Source organism: Odontesthes bonariensis, chromosome 16, assembly GCF_027942865.1.
Source record: "Odontesthes bonariensis isolate fOdoBon6 chromosome 16, fOdoBon6.hap1, whole genome shotgun sequence".
NCBI lineage: Eukaryota > Metazoa > Chordata > Actinopteri > Atheriniformes > Atherinopsidae > Odontesthes > Odontesthes bonariensis.
Window position 1 is genome coordinate 14,733,529 of NC_134521.1, and position 21,033 is coordinate 14,754,561.

The following is a 21,033-nucleotide window of genomic DNA, read 5'->3' on the forward strand; positions in this document are numbered from 1 at the left end:
GCAAAAAAATAAATAAAAATCAACATCACAGCCATCGTAAGTTTTGATTGGAGCTTTGTTTTGAAAGAAAAAACGCACCGTTTGAATCCCATTTTTATACAGTTTTATTGAAGACAAACATTTGAACCATCCCTGAACTTTTTCTACCTTTCAAGACAAACAAATCAACTCAGCTGAAGGCATGATGTGCTACAGTTAGTGTTAGGTAAGGATTACATGAATCAACTAATTATCAAGCAAATAAAACCCTGATAATCATTTATTAATAGGAGTTTCCACAGAACACAACCTTTGCATGTATAATTAATATTCTCTATTTACATTCAACAGTTTCCTTCGGGTGGATAAGTCGTGTTTTCTTTTTTCCAGACAGAAGAGATTACATGATTTTTTTTTTCTCTCTTACATTTTTATGCTTTATCAATGGAAGCTATAGGATTAAGCACAATTATGGTAAACTTAGATTGCAAAAAAATGCCCAGCAAATAATTTCAGCTCTTGAACTAGCTACATCCAAGATCTTGGAGATTTATTTACAAAGCTTAAGCTGATTTTTCATAAATGTTTCATAGCTGGAACATGATTCCAGTGTATAATGTGATTCCATCTGTTTGAACCATCTGTCCGAGCAGCACTTTTAGCCTCAACCTCTTTCACAGATGACTTCGATCACACTCTGCTCCATCGGAGCAGGGTCCAGGCAGCGGTGGGCACAGCTCCCGACGATCTCATCCAGCAGGAAGTGCACGAGGTTCTCATCAGAAACAAAGCGCCACAGGTACATCTGGAGGTAGTGGCAGTCAACCTGGATCTGTTGCAGCCCGTAACGGCCAAAGGTGCGTAAGCGGACGCACTCCAGGAATGTCTTTAAACTGATTTTGATAATCCCCGTCATCACGGAGACCTAGGACAGTGGAGAGAAGTGCGAGTGAGGATGAGAAATGTTTTTCTATATTGTTTAGTCACAAAAGCGGCGCACATGATACTTTCTTTCTTCTTTGAGTGAAAAACTATCAATGCAAGGAAGATTTCTCCTCTACCAGTGCACAAAACAGTTCCTGCAAAAAGAAAAGTATGCTCTTAGAGAAATGTAACTTCTCTTTGTGCACAAATGTGTTCCCATAATCACAGGGCTGTAACCCGTGCACACTGGATGTTCCCTACATGCTTGCAAGAGGACAGCTATTGTTTGCTTTTCATGATATGCATTTAGGTTTCTTCATGCCGCGTCTCTTCTCCATGCCCAGAAATCGCTCTCCCTTTCTCCTATCTTCCCTGAGAGAATGTAAGATGCTGAGATGCTTTGCGAGTGAGGGGAGCGAGGAGCCACATTGTGATAATGAAACCCACCCACAGTCTACGCTTCCAAAGTCTCCAAAGTCTTCTTCATGAGCGAGCAGTGAAGTTGAGAGCACTAGAACAGGGTTGAGGGCGTTTATCCGCATGCTCCCGCTGGTGGATTATCTCTGGTCTCAGATAATCTTTTGTGTATTTGTATGATATGCATGCGCCTGTTTTGCACGTAAACAGCTTCTGAAAATTAAACCTGAACATCATCACTCACCTTGTTGAACTCCACCGAGCTAAAGATGTCAATCCTCTCAGAGAACAGCTTGTGTATGTTGCTCAGTAGATTGGTATCCATGGGAGCACTGCAGGTAAACAAAAGACAAAGAACTCAGGCAAATCTCCAACAGAAACAAAGTGTGATTTCTAATTAATAATGCCTCTGTTACAAAAGACAGATTTACAATAACATTTCAAAGGTAACAAAGAAAAAGGGAGACAATCCATGTTGAATTTTCCATCATACAGCGACTCTTACGCAGTGTGTTTGCAGCCACTGTACCTTGGAGTGTAGCTGGCGGGATAGCGGGCTTGCTGCCTGGAGCTGCTGTACACTGAGAAAGTCCTTTTGCTGGAGTCGCTGCTGTGTGCCTTTCTCACCCCTTCTTCATACAACAGACCAACCTTTTGTGCAGAAGATTCAGAGAGCACATTGTTCATATTCATCACATAACAGAATAAGTACAGTGCCATAACAACATCATAACTGATGCTACCTGCACATCAATCGAGGTGGTGTCCTCTACAACTCTCTTCATCACAGCGCGGACATTTCGTGGCTCAATGGTGTTCACCCAGTCTCTGGTTTCTACACTCTTTCTTAACATTTGGGAAATGATCAGGCCCTGAACCTGGACAAACAAAAATAAAGCAAGAGAAAAGGTTCTGTTTGGCACTTGTGGATCTCTTTACTCGGTACTGGATGGCTGCTGATGAAAAGCCTACCTTGACATAATGGTTGAGTAGTTTCTGTGCAGCCTCTCTGGCTTCTGCACATAAAGTTGTGACTGGTGTTACGGGGCTGTGGTGCTGAATAAGAGGACCAGAAAAAGTTGAGTTAGAACGTAAACATGAGCACTATTTTTCAGGAGAGTTACACTAAAATGTAACATTAAAACATGTAGGCAAAGTTAAATGCTGCATTTCTTAGTCTAATACCTGAACAAGGAACTGTTCATCCGTGAGTGTGAGAATGTAGGAGATAGTAGAGGTTTCATAGTCCAGGCAAAGACGAGAAAGCAGCAACAGAAGGGCAGGGGGGGTCGAACCTCCTTTGTCTCCTGCGCTCTCGCAAAACTGTCGAGAAGACTGGCACACAAACTTGATGAAGCTCACCACCAGGCTCTCACGTACGCCCTGGCTGCAGAATTCCCCCTACGAGGAGATGGAGACAAATCTCTGTCATCTTCATTGTGCAGAAACAACGCAAGTTAAACAGAAACTTTCAAACGAGTATGGAAACTTTTTGATTTTTGGTATTGTTCTTTTTTTTTAAAAACAATCAACACAATCAACTAGTCACCTTGAAGTATGGCTTGTTGGAGAATGTAATGTCCTTTGCTGTGAAGAGATGCACTGACGCCAGCACTGACTTAATCTGGTTGAGAATAGAAGCTGACAGAGAAGAAAGCAGCTCTGGCAGACTGGTTGGAGCATCTCTGCTAGAGGCCATGCTCCCCATATGAGATCCTCCTCCAGCCACCGAGGCACCAGCCACAGAGAGGCGAGGTGTTGCCAGGGCCTGTCTCACATCTGTCAGGCTGTCCATATAGAAGCTCTGCAGAGCAGAGAGGTACTGCTTGACTCGCTCTGTTGCCGCTCGTATCACAATCTCTGTCCCCTTGTTTGGGACAGTCGAGCCTGGCAACAGTTTGGTCACTGCCTGAAGTCTGCGGTGGAAGCGGTCAAGCGCGCGAACCAGGAGGGAGTTATCTCCGACCCCTTTCTCTTCCTGTATCCTTCTTTCCACCAGGGAGAAATACCGAGCAGCCAGATCATCCACAAAGGCATGCAGCTTGCCATTTGCCATCTGAGGAATATTCTTTGATGCAAGCTCACCTGTCTGAGCATGGTTAATGAACAGTTCTTGATAGGATGTAATGACTAAACATAAGCTGCTAACAAATTCATTGCAGCCTCTGTCTATGAATTCTAGGATGTCCGTGTTTGATGTGGGTGATGGTAGAAAGCTTGATTTAGGGGACTTATCAGTTGGAGACCCTGCAGCTGCAGTAGATAATGACCTGCATGCAGAAGCATCTTTCATAGCTGGGTACGGTTTTATCTCTGCTTCCAAGCCCTGGAGGTCTGACTCGAGCCGAGACCATGCATGGCTCAGGAATTTATCACAGAGCTCCTCAGCTGGCTCGTCCAACTGTAGAAGCAGCTCCACACACTCTGACAAATCCTTGGCACTTGTGCCACCATCCCTACAACCACAAGAACAACAAACAGAAATAGTTGATCTATAGGAAATGGTTTCATGAAGAAAAAACATCATTGGAGATCATAGACTAAATCGCAGGGCGCATTTTCATCAGACCCGTTTTCCTTCACGGGACTCTTTGGTGACATGTTCCCTTAAAGTGGCATCTCCAACCTGGTCTAAAAATTCCCACCTGAACTTCTGTCGAAGCTCCTGAGCCAGCTTGTCCATGATGGCGTGACAGTCATCCTGAATTCCTTTAAAGGAGGGCAGGTGACTGTACTGATGTAGCACACAGCGGGCACGGCGGTGGGAGTTCACTGCCTGAGTGTAGGCCTGCAGCTCCAGACACTTATTCAATCTAGCAGGCAGTTCAAACAGGAACTGAAGCTTCCTCAACAGAGTGTGGACCCCTGGGATGAAAGATGATGAGGGAAATGTGTGAACATAACCATCATGAAGAAACTATTAAACAAAACAAACTGCCAGTTTAGGTCTAACCTGAGAGTTTTGTTATCTGCGCGTGCTGGTCTTGAAGAGTACCGCTGATACGAGCACTAAAGTCAGTGATTGCCTCCATGTTTGTGGACAGGCAATCCATTTCATCTTCCATCTTTTTGAAATCATTCTTCATCTTTCTTATAGTGTCTGGCAAAAAAAAAGAGAAAACAATTCAATATACTTCACCTAACCTGACTCACATGACTTAAGACCTGACATTTTAATAGCAGTGAGTGTGACCTCCCATTACCTGTAGCAGATATGAACTTGTTGTAGTTCTCATAGACCAGGGTCTGCATGTCACTGTCCAAAGAGCGGATCTGCTTCACCATGCAGGTCTCCTGGTCCATCAGCTCAGCAAGAGAGCACTCCCTTCTAAGCTGTTAACACATTCATGAAAAAAATGGTCACAACTACCCTTAAATAGTGTTCATGTCCAGCAAAAGAGCATCTTCGATTATTGGTCACTTGTTTGTGCAAGATATAGTGTCACCTGGATGAAAACTGGTTAATTTTAGAATGAACACGACAGTGTCAACAGTAAAGAATGACAGCACCTTGTTAAGGTAGAGCTCCGGGTCAAAATGAGGCCCGTTGATATCGCAGGGATCCAGGGACAGCGGCTGTTCCGGGGCCTTTCCTTCTTCGTTCAGTCCATAGTAAAGCTTCAGCATACCGTGCACCCTACGCCTCCTCCCGGCCTCTTCTGGCGCCCCTTCCGAGCCGTCTACTTCAACGTCCATACTGTAGTCCGGGCAGTGAAGAAAGTGAAATGATAATAAACTAAAATTACCGGCGTATTCACAGGTGACAACTCTTGAATCCAACCTCAAAACTGAAATTTCTCGTACAAGGCAAATAATACCCGTCTAACTTCAATATATTCTCTAAACAACAAGGGTTCCCAAAGTAAAATATTTACAAAAATGTAATATTTTCGATAACACACAAGCAGCAAGCTGGAAGCGTTATTGTTTCCGCGTTTGTAGCCAATCCAAAGTTACGTTGTCATGGGGCCTGCGTAGTCGAGGCTTGTCCGGATGTGCGCTACTGCGCATGTCATTACTGCCAAAATTAAGTTAATGTAGTTCCCTTTATATATTTACAGTGTGTGTATATATATAAAAACACGTGTGTGTTTATATACATATGTATGATGGAAGTCAATTAAGGTTCAGAGAAAACGGTTTTATTGATTAAAGATTTCAAATGTAATACAATGCAATGCTGCACCACAGACTTTAATGTTAAAGGGGAACAATGTTCAATGATTTATTTTTTGGTATTTGAAAAGTATACATGTAAATAAGGTGCATTTAAAACAATTTCCACAGGAGTCTTACACTTTACCAACACATATCGAACTATAGAACGTTTGAAAACATTGACTGCAACAGGGAGTGATTAAAAATAAAAAAAAAGCAAGGAAAAGAAAAAGTATTTGTCAGTATAACACTAAAATCAGGGTCTGAGTAGAAAAGGTAGCAAAAATACTGATGAAGGAAAGCTCTTTGTGAATGTAGTTCATATGGAAGATAACATGTTGGTTAAAATTAGTATGGCTGAAGTATACAGTACTTGAGCTTCAGGTAGTGAAAACACTTTTTATTCTGTTTATTATACAAAAGGTAAAATACTTTACCTCGCTGACAATGTGGGAAATATATACAAACATGATACACTTTTTTTTTTTTTTTTTAAACTATGGCAACACCAAAATTGTCCATTCCTGGCTCCCAAGCACCAAAACAGTCATTCAGATACCAACTTAGTACAAACTAAAATAAAAGGCACTTTAATTTCTTCAAAGTGACAGCATGAAAAAACGATGTTTGATTTGACCTAATTCTTCATTCCTCCACACAAAAGGACAAATACATGAAGATGAAAGTAAAACTATTCTCTTAGAAATGCAAACAAACAATAGAAAATAGTCTGCTAATGCAATAGATTTATAAACTGGATTATTAGTGCAACATCACATGATGTGTAGACTGTCGGAATGCCTATTCTACAATGTGACATGCATAGTGTACGTTAGCAACAATATGTCGGACTGCTGCAAGTTACAGACAGTGGCTGAGATACAATCTGAAGTGTAAGGAAAAAGAGAGAACATTCTGCGAGTTGCAAGCTGAAGAAAATCAGGAAGAATACACAACGACAGCACTTATCAAATGAGGACATATGTTCAAGTGGAAGGCAGTTTTATAGAGATTTGAACCTTCTTTCATCACAATTGAGTTCAGAGAGCCTGTTCATTAGATGTAAAGTGAGGACAGAAGCTGCCTACATCAGGATGAAGTTCAGAGGTGCATATTTAAATCTGTCCCTTAAGGTAGCATACTGGGTTGCAGCAGGTTAGTCAGGATTGCTTCGGCATGAAGACAGATTTCACCAGCATGGTCGAAAAAAACGTCCTGTGCCATATGCACCAAGCTTGCCGTTCATTTTTTCATTTGCACTTTTTCCAAATGAACCGACGCAGACATTGCTTACAAGCAGAGGAAACTAAACTCTTTCCAACAATACAGATGGATTACACCTACAGAAACAGTTTAGGGACCCACCGGGATATTTGGAAAAGTTGAAAACGAGGAGTTAACGTTAAAGAAAGATATCGTTCCCCGTCGAGTTTGTGAGGAAAACAATATTTTTAAACTGCTATCCAAAACAAATGGAAGCAAACTTCTGTTTGTTTTTAGGTCTCAGAAGCTGCACAAGAGCAATACTGCATGTGTCTTTTCTTACTTTTCAGGTAAGACAGGCAAACTGTAGTCAAGCATGGATTAATGTCAGCCTTCCATTGATGTTGTTTGTACCAATGGATCCGATTTCTACGTTCAAGTTTGAATACGACAGCCCCACAGGCAGAATCCTTGCTGAGATTTTATTGGATTATTTCTTCTACGTCTTAATAACCTCGTGGACAGTTTGTGGAATTTTATAGCACCGATTTGATTCTGATTATTTTTACACAAATAATTAAAAATGTTTTATAGTGTCACATCCAATTGTAGCTCGTCCAACTGTAAAATGTCTCTTCTTTCTACTGTTAATTTAAACTCTTATCTATTAAAAGTCACTTTAATAAAGTAGGACAATGTCCAACATGCTTTAAACCATGATAACCAGCTGTAAATATAAAATTTAATAACTCAATTAAATGTCTGTACTCACAAGAATCCTCCGCAACACAGCCAATGTGCTCCCATAACAAGGAACACTAATGTTTCTACCAGTACTTTTCTTAAGTGGCTTCACCCTTTCATGAGAACAAGGCACTGGCAGTTTGAAGAAGCGGAGTAGTGTCGCCACACTACGTCCCCTGAAAGTGTTTGTCATGCTGACTGTGAGAAGGCTGTGGAAACTTTTACACTTGTGACAAAGAGTGACAAACAGTTGAACGCAACATTCTTTATGTTCAATACCCAATAAGCTAAGAGGTAACGCAGTGGTTCTGCTCCTTTGAGGTGTAGCATGTTTAAAGAGTAGCGCTTTGCAGCAAAGGTAAAAAACGTCATACATCGAGTTGGTGTCTCTAAGGCTCGTCTCAGATCAAGAACATGTGATGGACCTCTTTGATAAGTCTAAGGTCATCCGCTTAAACAGACATCTTCACTTCAACCAACCAAGCAAAGTTTTCAGACAGATCATTTTGTTTTTCACATTACTATATTCTCCTAGAGTACACCACTTTAGAGGATAAATATATTCACACATAGATACCTCTCTCTTGGTCCTTTCACGTAGTAGCAGTAAAACATCTAAACTCATATCGTAAAAGTCTACTTCTTTTTGAAATCTCAGTGTAAAATGTTCAGATTTGGTCTTTGATGGGAACGAGGCAGAGATGTTAACCTTGCTCCAGACTCTCATTCACCTGCACGGCAGAGTAAGTGGGGGTGGACGCCTGTCGGGCGAAGAAGGATGCGGCTCTTTTCGGCTTCAAGCGTTTGATTTCTTTTCCTGAAATACAAAAATGGGAGTTACCACAGAGGAATTCACCCTGGAGTTCGTTCTTACTCTTCCCACTGAAGTCAATAAATGGACGCACCTGTGTCCACGTAGCTGATGGTGTTGAGCGAGTGGACCCGACTGCACACAACGCTGCCTTGCCTGTGCAGCATCCCGCGCCGTCCCCCACGCCCGTTCCTGGTGCTACCTTCTTGCTCGGCAGGTTGTTGCTGAGACAGACTCGCCTCGCTGTCCGACTCGGCCGCAGCTCCTCCCTCAGTCGCAGACTTCAGCTCCACACATAACTCAATGAAGCCGCTCATTAGCTCTGCCTGGTTGACAGGGGAAAAAAAAGTCTAGTTTTTAGAACTTTATATAAACAGGAGCTTTTATTTTCGCTTCAATCATCCATAAGAGAACCGGAGGCACATAGGGGTCATACTGCCATCCTTGGATTAGAGCCCAGTGCGATTATGATTTACTGTATCTGCCATTATGTAACGCCTTTTCACCATCTGGTGGCTCAAAGAGGCTTTTATAATGCAACAGTCAATGATGTAAACAGACAACATCTGCCACCCGTTCCAGCCACAAGTCATTCTTGAATTTATTTTAAAACTTCAGAACAAATGTCTTTATATCAGATGATTTCTTACTTGTTTTGAGTAGATTTTTAGCAGTTTGTTGACAGGAGTGCCATCTTCTTCCCCATCAAACTCCAGCCACAGAATGTGCGAGTCCCCCTCCTCGTCGGGGTAGCTATGGTCCCAGGAAAGCTCGCTGAATCGCAGGCCAAGCAGCACATGCTGCAAGAAATCATGACAAAGAAAGGTTTCATGAGGAAAAATAAACTATTATTATACAATTTATGCACAAAGTGGGAAACATGATGCGTGCTGTTGCTTTACAAAGCTGTGAAACAAAAACCGCGCTCACCTTCTCTTTTACATCCATCACATAAACTCCATCCAAGCAGATCCCAACGTTGACAGCTTTACGTTTTGCCCGTTGGAGGATCCCCTGTGCTGGTTTGTCAATCTCCCCAAAGAAGAAAGCGCACCTATGTGTGCATTTAAAGTTTATAGAAAAACCTGACAAGATCAGAGTTTTATCACTGACAAAAACAGCGTATGAACAGCTTGTCATGCCGGTTCCTACCCATAATAAGGCAGAGTGTGACACATGTTGAGGTACTGGTGCAGGAGCTGTGTTGGCTCCAAAGAGATCCCAGCAGGTGTGCAGATCTTTCTGTACTCCTCCAAGAGCTTCTGCTCGAGCCCTGCATGGCGGCTCGACTTCCCTCGCAGTGTGGAGAGCAAACCTCCACTCGCCATGACCACGTGCGCAGGCAGGAAAGAGGAGAGCTTCTTTTCCCTGCGTACAACACAGGACAAAGGTGCAATAAGTCTGGGTGAGATTATATTCCATTCATTTGTGAACACTGACTGCTGAATCTCAGGCTGCAATGGCCCATTTCCATAAATATACAGTCATCACTTTTCCTTCTTCTCATGAATTACTAAAGAATAATTTTGTATGCTCATCTAATTTAAATGCTTATGTTTATCATATTTTAATGCACTCCCTGTTAAATCATTTAGAGAAATGAATCACTAAAAAAATAAAAATATCGAATGATGATAATGTCAAAATCTTCTTAATATAGTCTGCAGCCAGTTATTACAACACTACAAACAATTCAACTCATACAACCCAGAACTATCAAGCTTATAGTTAAGTGTTTCTCCTCAGTAATGGTCCGATCAAAAGGACTAGACTTGGCTCTACTTTGGACATTAAAAACCATGCAATAAATCCTGTTACGTATTACACGTATCAATGGTCAGAGAGACGGGTGGATAAAACAGCTTCTAGGATCCAACATCAACGTTCTTCTTGATGTAACATTATCATTCACTTAGTGAAGTTTGATGAAAACAATTCAAGGGAAGTAAAAACAGAAAAGGAAACCACAGACTAAGTTGTCACTGAAACACTACAAGCAAACAAATACGAGACTTCCTCAAAAATACCTCTTCAGATGCACGTTAGCACCAGCCTCTTACGTAAATTGGTGAGTAACCATAAAAACAACTGCAGCTGCTTTTAGTTTTGCACTTAGATGGCGTAAAAAAATAAAAATAAAAAAAACCTAGAGCACAGCTCTCGGTTCTCTAAATACAAATAAATCTTAAATAGCTTTACAGAGGCCACAGAAACAGTTCTTAAGGTAAGCTCCTTATCAGACAGGTTATTTTGTGCTTTTTGGCATTTACAAACCATGAAGTAACTTGAAAACCCTGCAGTGTCAGCCATGAGTGTTCTTAACATTACAACCTCTCTCAAACGAAATAAGCACTTCTGATTTTCTTTTTCCACAACACGTAGCAATTTTCTGCAAATTGCACCATGTGTTTGTGCTCAAACACTCGAAGCAGCTCGATAACCAGATACCCTTTAGAAATGTGTGGGTTGAGGACTTGAGGTTGTTGGTTCTTTATACAACGTTGAAGTTTTCAGCATATAAACCACTAACCACTGCACTGTATTACAACAGTTATATGTTAGAATATTCTTTACCTAATGAAAATATCTGCAATTTACTTCAAACTAGGCTAAATAGATTTAAGAAATGGGACGATGACATTTTTAGAAAATGCTCGTACTTGCATCTTTTCAGGAAGTCACATGAGAAGACAGACAGCTCTGGTGTCCGTCACAAAGACAGAAGCTACAGTCAGAAGCTGGAAAGCTTATCTGAGCATTAAGACTGGAGACAGAGGCAGACTGATTGCTGAACTGATTAAAGAAACATTAAAGCCACATGAAACCTAAATGTCCAGGTAGGTGAAATACATTTTCAAACAAAACCAGGTACACTAAATCCATATTTCCAATCTTTATGCTGCCTTCAGGATCCAGCGTAACACCGACTGGTCTTCACCTTCACCTCACACTCTCAGCACTAAAGCAAACCCTAAAGTCTTGAACTATTCCTTTCGCATAGATTCAGGAAAACAGCTGACTTACCTTACAGTAGTAGTGAATTTTTGGCCTTCCAGACCAGCTCCCTCATCAAGGAAAAGAGACAGGGCACCAAGACTCATCCAGTGCTCGGGGTCACAGGGGTATCGCCCCGTGAGGATGTTGCTCCTGGCCTCCTCATAAAGAAGTCTCAAAACTGCCTCATCCTCAATCTAATCAGAAGCGAAACAATGTTAATGATTAACTTTCAGAAAAACAGTTCAGGATAAAGTTATTTCTTTGAGGTGCATCCTAACCCATCTTCATAGTGCACTCATATGAGATATAAGAGAGATAAATACCTGCAGCTCTTTAGGTTTGGGATAAAACACATTGCGTCTGTACTGGAGAAATGGTTCATCTGGGGAAAGAGCAGAGGAGAGAGATGCGTCAGAGTTTGGTGACTTTCACATCATTCAAGCTGACATTGGACGGGATTCGGCCTCACTGAGAGTGGAAGAGTGAGGGTAGAGACAGCTCAAGCGCCCTCCAACCCACTCTGCTCTGACACACTCTCCTAGACCGTGGGTGGAATCTACTCCACATGAAGAAATGCAACAGCACTGAAGTGATTACACAATACCTTTGTGATACTTTTACTCTTAAGAACTTTCAGATGCAACAAAAATCCTACATTTTTCCTGTGGAATATTCATTTTTGCCATATTCTCATGTGATGACATTTAATGCAACATTAGGTGGTCACCTGATTCAAAGTAACACGCTGCTGTGTCGTCATCTGCCCTTTTGTCTTCACGGTACCACGTCCAACTGATTCAGATATTTCGGTGACTTCCAGTTATTTCATTTACAAAATAAAAGACAAATAAGACCTTTGTGAATAATTAAGAGCCGCTAATTAGCTATGTGCTCATAGGTGTAAGCTCAACGTCTTTTCATCACTGGGTTCAGAAAGATTAACACTAATTTGGAAAATATAAAAAGGACTTGTAGTCGGCTCCAGTGAAGTTATTTTCGCTGCTCAGTGCGGCGTTCTGCCTGCTGCTTATTGTGCTGATATTAACAGGTGAGCTAAAGTTTTTTTTTTTTCATGAGTGATCTGATCTTGATTTAAAGCCTCAGTGGATCAAAATAAGTAACTGTTACTCGATTAAACTCCAGCTCTTAGAGAAGCGGATTGAAGCAGTTTGATGTTCTACTCGTTTCTGTCTTTTTCTCTATTCAATCACAGCTGGTTTTACTCATCACGCTAGTGCCTCCTTTTCCATCATTTAACCTTAAACAAAGCTGACAGCATATTTATCTCATGTTCAGTCTAAGCACCAACAGTTTATAGATAAACTACAAATAAAGAGGAAAACAGCTGCAGAAGAGGAACCAGCTGTACTTGGCATGCGAGGTGAAGTAGTAAACCAGGCTACTCTACATCTCATACTTACATCGCGTGACATTTCTCCGCCGCACATTACTGTATCTTTTAGTCAAAGCAAACACATCTTGTATGTCTTGGGGATATCTTATATTACGATGCAGCTTAAAAAGTATGTGGTGTTTTGTGTAGTTGCTCTTTGACTTGAGTTTACAAATTGATAGCAAAGTCAGAGGACACGTCCTGATAGTTGAACAGCATCTCAGCTATAAAATATATATATATATATATATATAGATGTTCCCATCTCACTTTAACTGTGAGAAGAGCATTGCAAAGTTCTTCTTTTAAGTTCACCCCACTGCACTACCACTGAAGCAATCTTTTCCTTGTCATGAGTCATGCCAGTGTAAAAACAGTCACTGAGCAAGAGGTCGCAAGTCCATCAGAGGGATAAAGCAAATCCAGTCATGCTTGCTCATACTAGCCACAGCCAATTTAGAATCACCAGTTAACCAAACATGCATGTTTTCAGACTGTGGGAGTTAACCAGAAGCAACTCGGGCATAAAGAGAACACAGTGACTCCACACAGAAAGATCCTGGACAACCAGCAGGTTCAGCCTCAGCAGCTTCTTGCTATGAGATGACGGCACAAATTTGGTCCAAGTTCTCACCTTGAGAAATGTCCTCCTCTGATGCCTCAGTGAAGCGATACAGCAAGTCCTGCCACTGCCGGCTTAATTTGTAAGGCTGATGCCTGGCCTTTAGCTGCAGTTCTGCAGAGAAAGTAGGGGAGAAAAAGGTACTTCAGTGAGCGGAATAATTTGTATTATGGACTTTTATTTCACACCATTAGAAAAACTAGCGTGTGTCAAAGAACAGTTCTCACCGAGCAGCGGCGAGCAAAGCCAAAAGGCAAAAGCATCCTGCACAGAATCGGGGATATTGAGAGACTCCCGAACACTGCGGCTCAACTCCTGCACAGTGACGTTGCCAAGCCCCTCCACAGATAAGTGCACCGCGCTGTCGCCAAACATGTACACGAGCACATCTTGAGCTGGTGGGGGTGTAGAAAATTATTTACAAAAACTCTTGTGCAGATAATAAACTATTTTCTACATTAAGGAGTTAATTCATCATTTATAAGTTTGTTGCGCCATACCACGGGAAAGTGTCGCTGAGGAAGCAACACTTCCTCTTTGTGAATGATCATCTGACAAATCTGGAGGAAAACTGCAGTCATCTGCTTCCATCGCTTATCTGAAACACCAAATACCACTAAGACAAAAACAAACAAACAAACCCGCCAAAATCATTCAGTATATACTGCAAACATCGACACGAAACAAAGCATTTGTTGGGCATGTCTGTAAGATTTCTGAAGTCTCTACAGGGTTTAGTTAAGCTTTCTAACTTTAACTAAATCACTTGGTTTACAACTTACTGCTAAACCTCTGCTTCAAAGACTACAGGGATAGTAACAACATGAATGGTTGGATGCTTCTCACTCACATGTGACACTTTAACTCCTATTTTAGTCATGATAAAAACAAAAAGCAAGAAAAGAAGCCAGTTCAGCCCAATTGTTACTGGGAGCAAGCGCGTCCATGCGGATTTAAACTAGGAACGATATTTAGCAATCTGAACATCCCAAGATACTGCTGGCCTCACCCTGCTGATGTGGAGTTATCGTTTAACTAAAACATATCCCCATTATCCAGACCCATTTGTAGAGAAGTGACATCGAACATTTTTACGGCCTTACGGCGAGGACCTGGCACCATCCCGTGGGACAAACATTAGCTAGTTCCACAAGTTTAACGGGATTTTCAAAGCATGCAGACACAACCACGCAACGGTTGAGATATTCCAGATAACAATCCACCATCACTACATTTAATTAACAGAAGCTAACAGAAGCTAAGGCAGGGATAGCATCGCTGTTAGCTACTTAAACAAAACATTGGAAAGGCTAATGACTCTTAACATCATGGACCTATTTCTACTTATTCATTAGCCTGTTGAAAACAATTAGGTCTCGTAACTTCTTTAGCCAATCAGCTAACTAACACTGTTTTTGTTGCAGTCTTCTGAAAGTTTGTGAAAGAGGTAAATGTGTTCGTCTGTCACCTACCTGTCAGGTAAATTTCCTTCCACTTGCTGCTTTTGTTCTGGACGAGAAACCTACAAGTTTTGTAAATACGGCTTGGCACATTAGCTCAACAACGACCCGCTCTATTTCCCTGGCTACCGCTAGCCAGTCGACTTGAACTAGCTTTCCGGGCAGCTACAACTGTTACTGAGTGCGCGGCCGCGGAATGATTTGATTATTTTGAACCATTCCTCACTAGTTTGAAAGGCAGCCAGTCTTGAGGACTTTTAACCACCGTGACCATAATATTTATACATTAAGTTGCCCTCGCGACGTTTTCGAGCAATAACACAGTGTTTTTAGTCAGGTAAATACGAAATACGTTTAAAGACCGACTCTATCAGACGAGGCCAAAAAGGTCTGATCCCAAAAACGAGTCGAATACGGAATTGAATGTCCGAGGGCGCGTACTCGCGTGGTCACGTGATCGTGACGTAATCGCAGCTGTAATCCAGCACGCAGATATATTTTGTCTATTTTCCGATGGTCTTTGCTGAATCACCAAACAAACAACAGATTACAGCCACAGTAAAATCCTATTAGTTATGTAAATAAATCCATGATGCAATCCCAGAGTTGCAGCCTTCAAAGTGACCTGGAACCAGATTGCTTCTGAAACAGTCTCCACTGAAATGTACAGCCATTATTAAGTGCAAGTCTGTGTTTCTGTATTATCCCATCATTTGATTCACTGTTGTCTGTAATCATTTGTACATAGTAATAAGTACACAACTGTAACTCAGACCAAAACAGCACTGAGTGACTGGCAAGAATAAAACCAAATATATGACAAAACCCAAGACATACTACAGTTTAAGAAAGACAAACTAGAACAAAAAATAGGAGTTTGTAGGAGTGGAAAGGCTTTAGTATACTAAATGAATTGCCCTTGGAAAATTAAGGAATAATACATCACCAATACAATAGTTTACCCACTAACTGGGACTAAATCTAACTGACTAAAGAAAAGAAATTCATTAACACAAACGTCTAAAGACCATTTGAGTGTATTCTGCATGTTACTTTAATGTAACTCAGTATCATTTTCTTTTTTTCAGCATTCAAATCTTAACAAGCAGTCAAATCCTTAGCACTGTTCAATCTGCATCTTACATCCACCTGACGCAGGTAAGTAAAATGCAAGGGAAGCAGGTTGGGGATTACAGAAGCAAATTCGCTTAGCAGCTTTAACAAAGGTGGCAGAACAGGGGACACACTTGATGGCTTTCAAAGCATTACTGACATCGATTAATCAATCTTCCTAATCCTATTTCTTTCACTGACTCGGAGAGAGGAGGGAGGGAGAGGGAAGCATCTTGAAGCACCTACGGAAGCTGCATATACACTCTTTACATCAGAGAAAGAAGCAAAAACTGACTCCACTCCATAAGACACTTAGTAACTTTAAACTTTAATAAATCATCTGTTAATTTATATCATAGTCCTGTTGCGCAGCAGAGCATTGAGCCTCATGTCTCTCTACAGTCAGCTTTACATCTTCATTTTCATAAGATCTTTTTCTGTACACTGCCACATCAAATACTGCTGTTTCACTGATTGGGCAGGGACTGCTTCATTGCTTTTGACAAAGAAGATAATTGTGAGGATGCATTTAGCAGTGCACATAACCTTTGAAAGTAATGACGTGAGTGTCTTTCAGTGCATTTTATAGGACTCTAAACAAATACAGTACAACAATGAAGGATTCACCATTTTAAGATAAGTAAGTAATAAAAAAAATCCTCTCATTTATTTTGAGACTTATTTTAAGAAGAGTTCCAAAACCAGTTTATTGTGGGTTTATTGTAACTTCTTTGGGTCCCTTTTCTTGTAAAGAAGATACCGTGATGGAATTTGAACAGGATATTGTTATTTTATTAATCTTACCTGTGATGGTCATCTTGACAATATAAAATACTATCGCTAATTTTGTGAAATTCATAGAAACCTTTTATTCGTGTTCTCTCTTTAAATTAGAATGATTAATTAGTTGCCCTCTCTTTGTAAAAGTTATTTACATGTGTGTACATCATGTGTGGTTTAGGTGGTATCAGGGGGGTTCTCTTCAGTGCCCTCTTCCACCTGGTTTTTAAGCAGGAGCAACTTCAGAATAGGATCGAAGTATTCCATGAGGGTTTCTTTCACCCCTTTCTCCAGCAAGTACCCTTCTGTCTCCATCTCTGCGTTTTCCTCCCCTGAAACTGCTTCCATGGCGGTCTGCAGGAAGCGCAAGCTGACCAGCACAGAGCCCTGCAGAGGAGAAGGGTGGGAGAAGGGGAGAAGCCATTTAGGTTGATATACTGTTGGTTTCATCAATCAATAAAGTTAAGATTCTTACTGATGACAGGTTTTAATCAGACATCAGAAAGTCAACAGAAACTGCAAGTTGGTAACAAGTGTTGAGATTGAATTGTGTAGCTTTGTGTTGCAACCCTATCAATTATTTCAAAGCTTGTGGTGTGTCTTGACTATCCTGCGAATGAAAAAAAAACTCATTGTATCACTCTCAGCTCTGTCTGAAATTATTTTGGAATGGCTGGAACAAAGTTCACCTGTAAGATGAAGATTGACAGCACTCCTCCACCAATGGTGTTCATCAAGCCCATGTAGTAGTTGACCAGGGCCTCTCTGCATCCTCCAATGTAGATGTTGAGCTCCTCGGTTTCATATTCATAGTTATAGTGAGCTGAGTTGTTGGTGAGCTGATACTGGATGCATGGCCGTGGAGAGCTGGGATTGCAGCAGCTGAATGGGACTCCATCTACCAGGTAACGGCCATCCACGTTGCTCTTGATGCGGCTAAGGAGACAAAAGAGAGAGTACTGTCGATGTTACCTCATCTATATACAGCATTACGATCAGACATCCTGTGAAACCCACTCTGTTACATCCACTCACTCTTTCACTTCCTTAGTGCTGAAGTCAAGGTAGCGGTTGCTGATCCACTGGACCTCAAACCAGTCCTTGAAGTCATTGTTTCCACAACACTGAAACTCCATCTGCAGCCGATCGATATTCTGCTTCTGGAAGCAGCGACCTGGGGTGTCTGTGTCCTTGTAGAAGCGGATGCCATTCTTCAGACCAACCTTCAGAGAATACTCCAGACTGCCTTTCATTGCGCAGCTCATAATGACAGATAGCAACATGAGCATAGTAAAGAAGCAAGAGACAGCAAAGTAGGGCTTCAAGAAGGTTTTCCAGCGAGGAAATCTCCCAGCATCCAGGGCATCTTGGCAGATCTTTGATGCAAAGTAGTTGATGCCCAAAGAAGCTAGACCAACAATCATCAGGGTATTGGGCACAATATGTATATTTGTGTTGTCCATTACCTGAAAGAAAGTTACACAAAAATGGGGGAATATAAATTCCTTTTAAACTAAACAATATGCATCTTGCAGAAATGATGAACAATCCTTCAAGAAATGTATGAAAATATATAGGACATAAAAATACAAAATAGAAATAATTGGAAACACCCTCAAATGGACCGTAAAACAGGCAATAAAACAGGGGGTCAAAGGGACCAGAGAAGGCAACAATCGTCTTGCTATTTTATCTGTTAAAACACCAAAGGTTTTTAAATTTGGCACAATGAATGGGGACGTGCTTATTTGCAGTTTTAGAACTGCAATTTAGGCATTGTAACTACTTTGAAATTAGATGTGATTTCATGCAAGTGACGTGGGATTCCTTGGATGAGTGGCTTTATGAAATAGTGGCCAATCTTCAGCAAAGTTTGTGTCGATGATTCTCAAACTAAGCTTATCAAAAGTTATCAGATAGATGTTACATTTCAGAATTATTTCTAGTACACCCAATCAAGCTTGGCAGGTAGTTGCCAAACAGGAAGTGAAGTAATGTCTCAGCTACTGTTTTATGTTTTGACACCAAACTATGAAGATGTGCAGGCACCCCTCCTGGAGGTTAAGCCCCTGTAAGTGCATCATTCGACCACTGGATGGTGCTGCAATAAACAAGTAACTTTTTTCCCTAAATCAGTGCTTGCATCCAATCTTCCAACACGACCAGATCATGCTGCCATGGCGATATTCCCCTGCTAGACTACCTGGCCCCTGTCCTTTTTACATTGATTTCTTTATATAATTATTCTCATCTTCAGTGTATCTGCCTGTCTCTATTCTCAACTATTGAGTCTATTGAGCACTGAGCAGTTCAGCAAAAATAAAGGAGCCTTACGCGTGGTGCTCAAGTGTGCCCACAGGAACTAAAAGTAAAGCAAAGCACATGCCAAACAACTCAGTCCTGTTAAAATCAGTCGTGAAATCATATAGGACTTTGTTTTATATATCTGAAGTCTTTGGTAAAACAGCATTTCCACTGGTTTTTGCGAGAGGATCTTGGCACAAGAATGATGTCAAACAAACTGACACCTACAGTGGTTGATCTTAGTTTTTTAATTTTTAAAAAAGTTCAATAAGAGGTCAATAATTCAAAAGGTTTGTTTAAAGAATAGCGTGAACATGACGTTTTATATTTTAAAGGAATGGGATACAAATATGTTTCACAGATAAACTACACTATAACAGTGAGAGAACATTTTTGCACACAGCATGTTTTACTTTTCTTTTGTTCTTTTCCAATTTATATAACGTTAACTACCTTAATGTGGGAATAAAAGGTATTCAACTAAGATTTTTTTTTAAAACAATACCATGTAGGTTTGTCACTTATGCAAAGATGACAGCCATGAGAGGTAGGGATTAGTTTGTTAAGACTGACAGAGCCTGGTTTATTAAATGATTAGTCAGGATCCAAAGTGGGTCACAGGTGTATCTACCTCTTGTTGGTTGCCAGTTAAGGCTATTTCTTTCATCATATGACATAATTTGTCATTTCTCCAAATTATATTCTCAGTAGTTGAAAAGTGAGACAAACACAGGTGTCAATTTTAATGTAGTGATGCTCTTTGAGGGAAATTAGTGCTTGAACAATATATGTCTTTAAAGGTACAAACATTCATAGGATCATAGTTATATTTATTTATGTTATGCATAATAGTGTAAGCTTTGAATTATTAGCTATTACCTACATGAAATATATTTTGTTTGCAATAATTAGCAATTCAGCATATGATTGAATTGTTTTTTCTTCCCAATATGGATAAAGTTAAACACACATACACTTTATACTACGGTCACACTACATTTCATGCAACTAATTTAGGCAATTAAACAGTCATTGCACTATAAATCATTGGGGTTTTTTTCAAGTAAGTTTCATGTTAATGTAAAAAGAAACAAAAAAGCTACAACTAACAATGATTTAGAAGTAAATACTCTAATGTGTAAGATGTGAAGTACCTCTGCCCTCCTGCGGAGCTCCGTCTTGAGGAGGCACCCCAGGGTGAAGGTCGTGGCCCCGGCGACTGTGGCACACCAGGAGAGGAGCCACAGTCCCTGGGCAAGCTTCACCCTTTTTTCAAAGGGGAACTTCATCTTCATCACCACCATGGTTGCAGCGAGGGAATCCGAGTCGGGGGAAGAGGGGAAGGAGAGCGACGAGCCAACGAGGGACGATGCTGTGCTTTGTCTGTGAGAGAGGAGGACAGGTCAGAGGCAGGACTCCAGAGGCTTATCAGTGAAGATGACAGAACTGAAACACAACACTCAATTTGTAAAATTAGACCAGTGGCAACAGTGAGAGTATAGCTGAAACAGACTGATAAATGCTTTGTGATAAGAAAAAAAAGCAAAACACATTTTAGAGACTTTCTTGTAAAATTGTTGGCAGTTAAAGTTTCTTCAGTTTCTTCGGTTTCACTTTCGCATCTAAAACGGTGCACCCTCAACTTAACAGATATCAGCGTGTCAAAGTTCACCTTATTTGTCTTCCCAAAAAGTGCTGAAAAAGGTCCAGTTATCTCCACCGACCACTTTGCACCTTCCAGCGTGCCACACAGTGGATTTGGCACACTGGATTTGGCTAACTTGGATGCTGGGAGCGTCTTACCGCTAATGCCTACCTATCCTATTAAACTGGTCCATGGATCCAGGCCACTGTCTGCTCAGCACCCATTACTCACACATAGGGACATGGATGACAAACCAAATTGAATCTGACAGGGAGATACTGGATATTATTAGTATATAAGCCATTATATGTGAAACAGTGATTCTCAGGACACAACTTCAAATGCATTTGTTCCACGAAACTGAATAAATATGAAATAACAAGAAACTAAAACATGAAATAAAAGTTGGATGTGCTTTTAGATAGATCATTTATCTGAATTTTGATTAATATTTTCTTTTGATTGATGCTTATTTCTACTTTC

The 21,033-nt window shown here is 40.9% G+C and overlaps 3 protein-coding genes across 4 annotated transcripts; all 3 read right to left on the reverse strand.

The window, feature by feature from the left end:
* Positions 1-86: 86 nt before the first annotated feature.
* Positions 87-5,258, reverse strand: vps51 (VPS51 subunit of GARP complex). The gene is made up of 11 exons (XM_075486340.1): positions 4,831-5,258; positions 4,524-4,653; positions 4,274-4,420; positions 3,966-4,185; positions 2,870-3,776; positions 2,506-2,721; positions 2,293-2,376; positions 2,064-2,198; positions 1,850-1,971; positions 1,565-1,652; positions 87-904 (listed from the first exon to the last, which is right to left on the reverse strand). The coding sequence occupies exons 1-11, from the start codon at positions 5,014-5,016 to the stop codon at positions 644-646; spliced, it is 2,496 nt and encodes an 831-aa protein (XP_075342455.1). The 5' UTR covers positions 5,017-5,258; the 3' UTR covers positions 87-643.
* Positions 5,259-5,440: 182 nt separating this feature from the next.
* On the reverse strand, positions 5,441-15,137 carry frmd8 (FERM domain containing 8). 2 transcript variants are annotated; one of them, XM_075486343.1, is made up of 11 exons: positions 14,721-15,137; positions 13,749-13,846; positions 13,476-13,643; positions 13,261-13,362; positions 11,557-11,615; positions 11,261-11,427; positions 9,389-9,604; positions 9,167-9,290; positions 8,887-9,036; positions 8,331-8,562; positions 5,441-8,242 (listed from the first exon to the last, which is right to left on the reverse strand). In XM_075486343.1, the coding sequence occupies exons 2-11, from the start codon at positions 13,837-13,839 to the stop codon at positions 8,130-8,132; spliced, it is 1,422 nt and encodes a 473-aa protein (XP_075342458.1). In that variant the 5' UTR covers positions 13,840-13,846; positions 14,721-15,137; the 3' UTR covers positions 5,441-8,129. The 2 variants fall into 2 exon arrangements, with proteins under 2 accessions (XP_075342458.1, XP_075342457.1); XM_075486342.1 differs by having other exon boundaries at positions 13,749-13,864.
* Positions 15,138-16,778: 1,641 nt separating this feature from the next.
* rom1a (retinal outer segment membrane protein 1a) lies at positions 16,779-20,209 on the reverse strand. Its single transcript, XM_075487389.1, has 4 exons — positions 20,060-20,209; positions 17,637-18,067; positions 17,291-17,537; positions 16,779-16,988 (listed from the first exon to the last, which is right to left on the reverse strand). Exons 1-4 carry the CDS (start codon positions 20,207-20,209, stop codon positions 16,779-16,781), a joined length of 1,038 nt encoding a protein of 345 aa, XP_075343504.1.
* Positions 20,210-21,033: the final 824 nt, after the last annotated feature.

What these genes read in the sequence shown, in the direction of transcription:
- vps51 (XM_075486340.1), bottom strand. Translation starts at nt 5,016, where the DNA reads ATGGACGTTGAAGTAGACGGCTCGGAAGGGGCGCCAGAAGAGGCCGGG. An exon ending in CGGAGCTCTACCTTAACAAG is followed by an intron (nt 4,654 to 4,830) that starts GTGCTGTCATTC and finishes ATGTGTTAACAG; the next exon opens with CTTAGAAGGGAGTGCTCTCT. An exon ending in GCTCGGTGGAGTTCAACAAG is followed by an intron (nt 905 to 1,564) that starts GTGAGTGATGAT and finishes CCACTGTCCTAG; the next exon opens with GTCTCCGTGATGACGGGGAT.
- frmd8 (XM_075486343.1), bottom strand. Translation starts at nt 13,839, where the DNA reads ATGGAAGCAGATGACTGCAGTTTTCCTCCAGATTTGTCAGATGATCAT. An exon ending in AGAGGAGGACATTTCTCAAG is followed by an intron (nt 11,616 to 13,260) that starts GTGAGAACTTGG and finishes CTCTTTCCCCAG; the next exon opens with ATGAACCATTTCTCCAGTAC. An exon ending in TGATGGATGTAAAAGAGAAG is followed by an intron (nt 9,037 to 9,166) that starts GTGAGCGCGGTT and finishes GATTTCTTGCAG; the next exon opens with CATGTGCTGCTTGGCCTGCG.
- rom1a (XM_075487389.1), bottom strand. Translation starts at nt 20,209, where the DNA reads ATGGTGGTGATGAAGATGAAGTTCCCCTTTGAAAAAAGGGTGAAGCTT. An exon ending in AGCTCCGCAGGAGGGCAGAG is followed by an intron (nt 18,068 to 20,059) that starts GTACTTCACATC and finishes ACTTTCTTTCAG; the next exon opens with GTAATGGACAACACAAATAT. An exon ending in AGCACTAAGGAAGTGAAAGA is followed by an intron (nt 17,538 to 17,636) that starts GTGAGTGGATGT and finishes TTGTCTCCTTAG; the next exon opens with CCGCATCAAGAGCAACGTGG.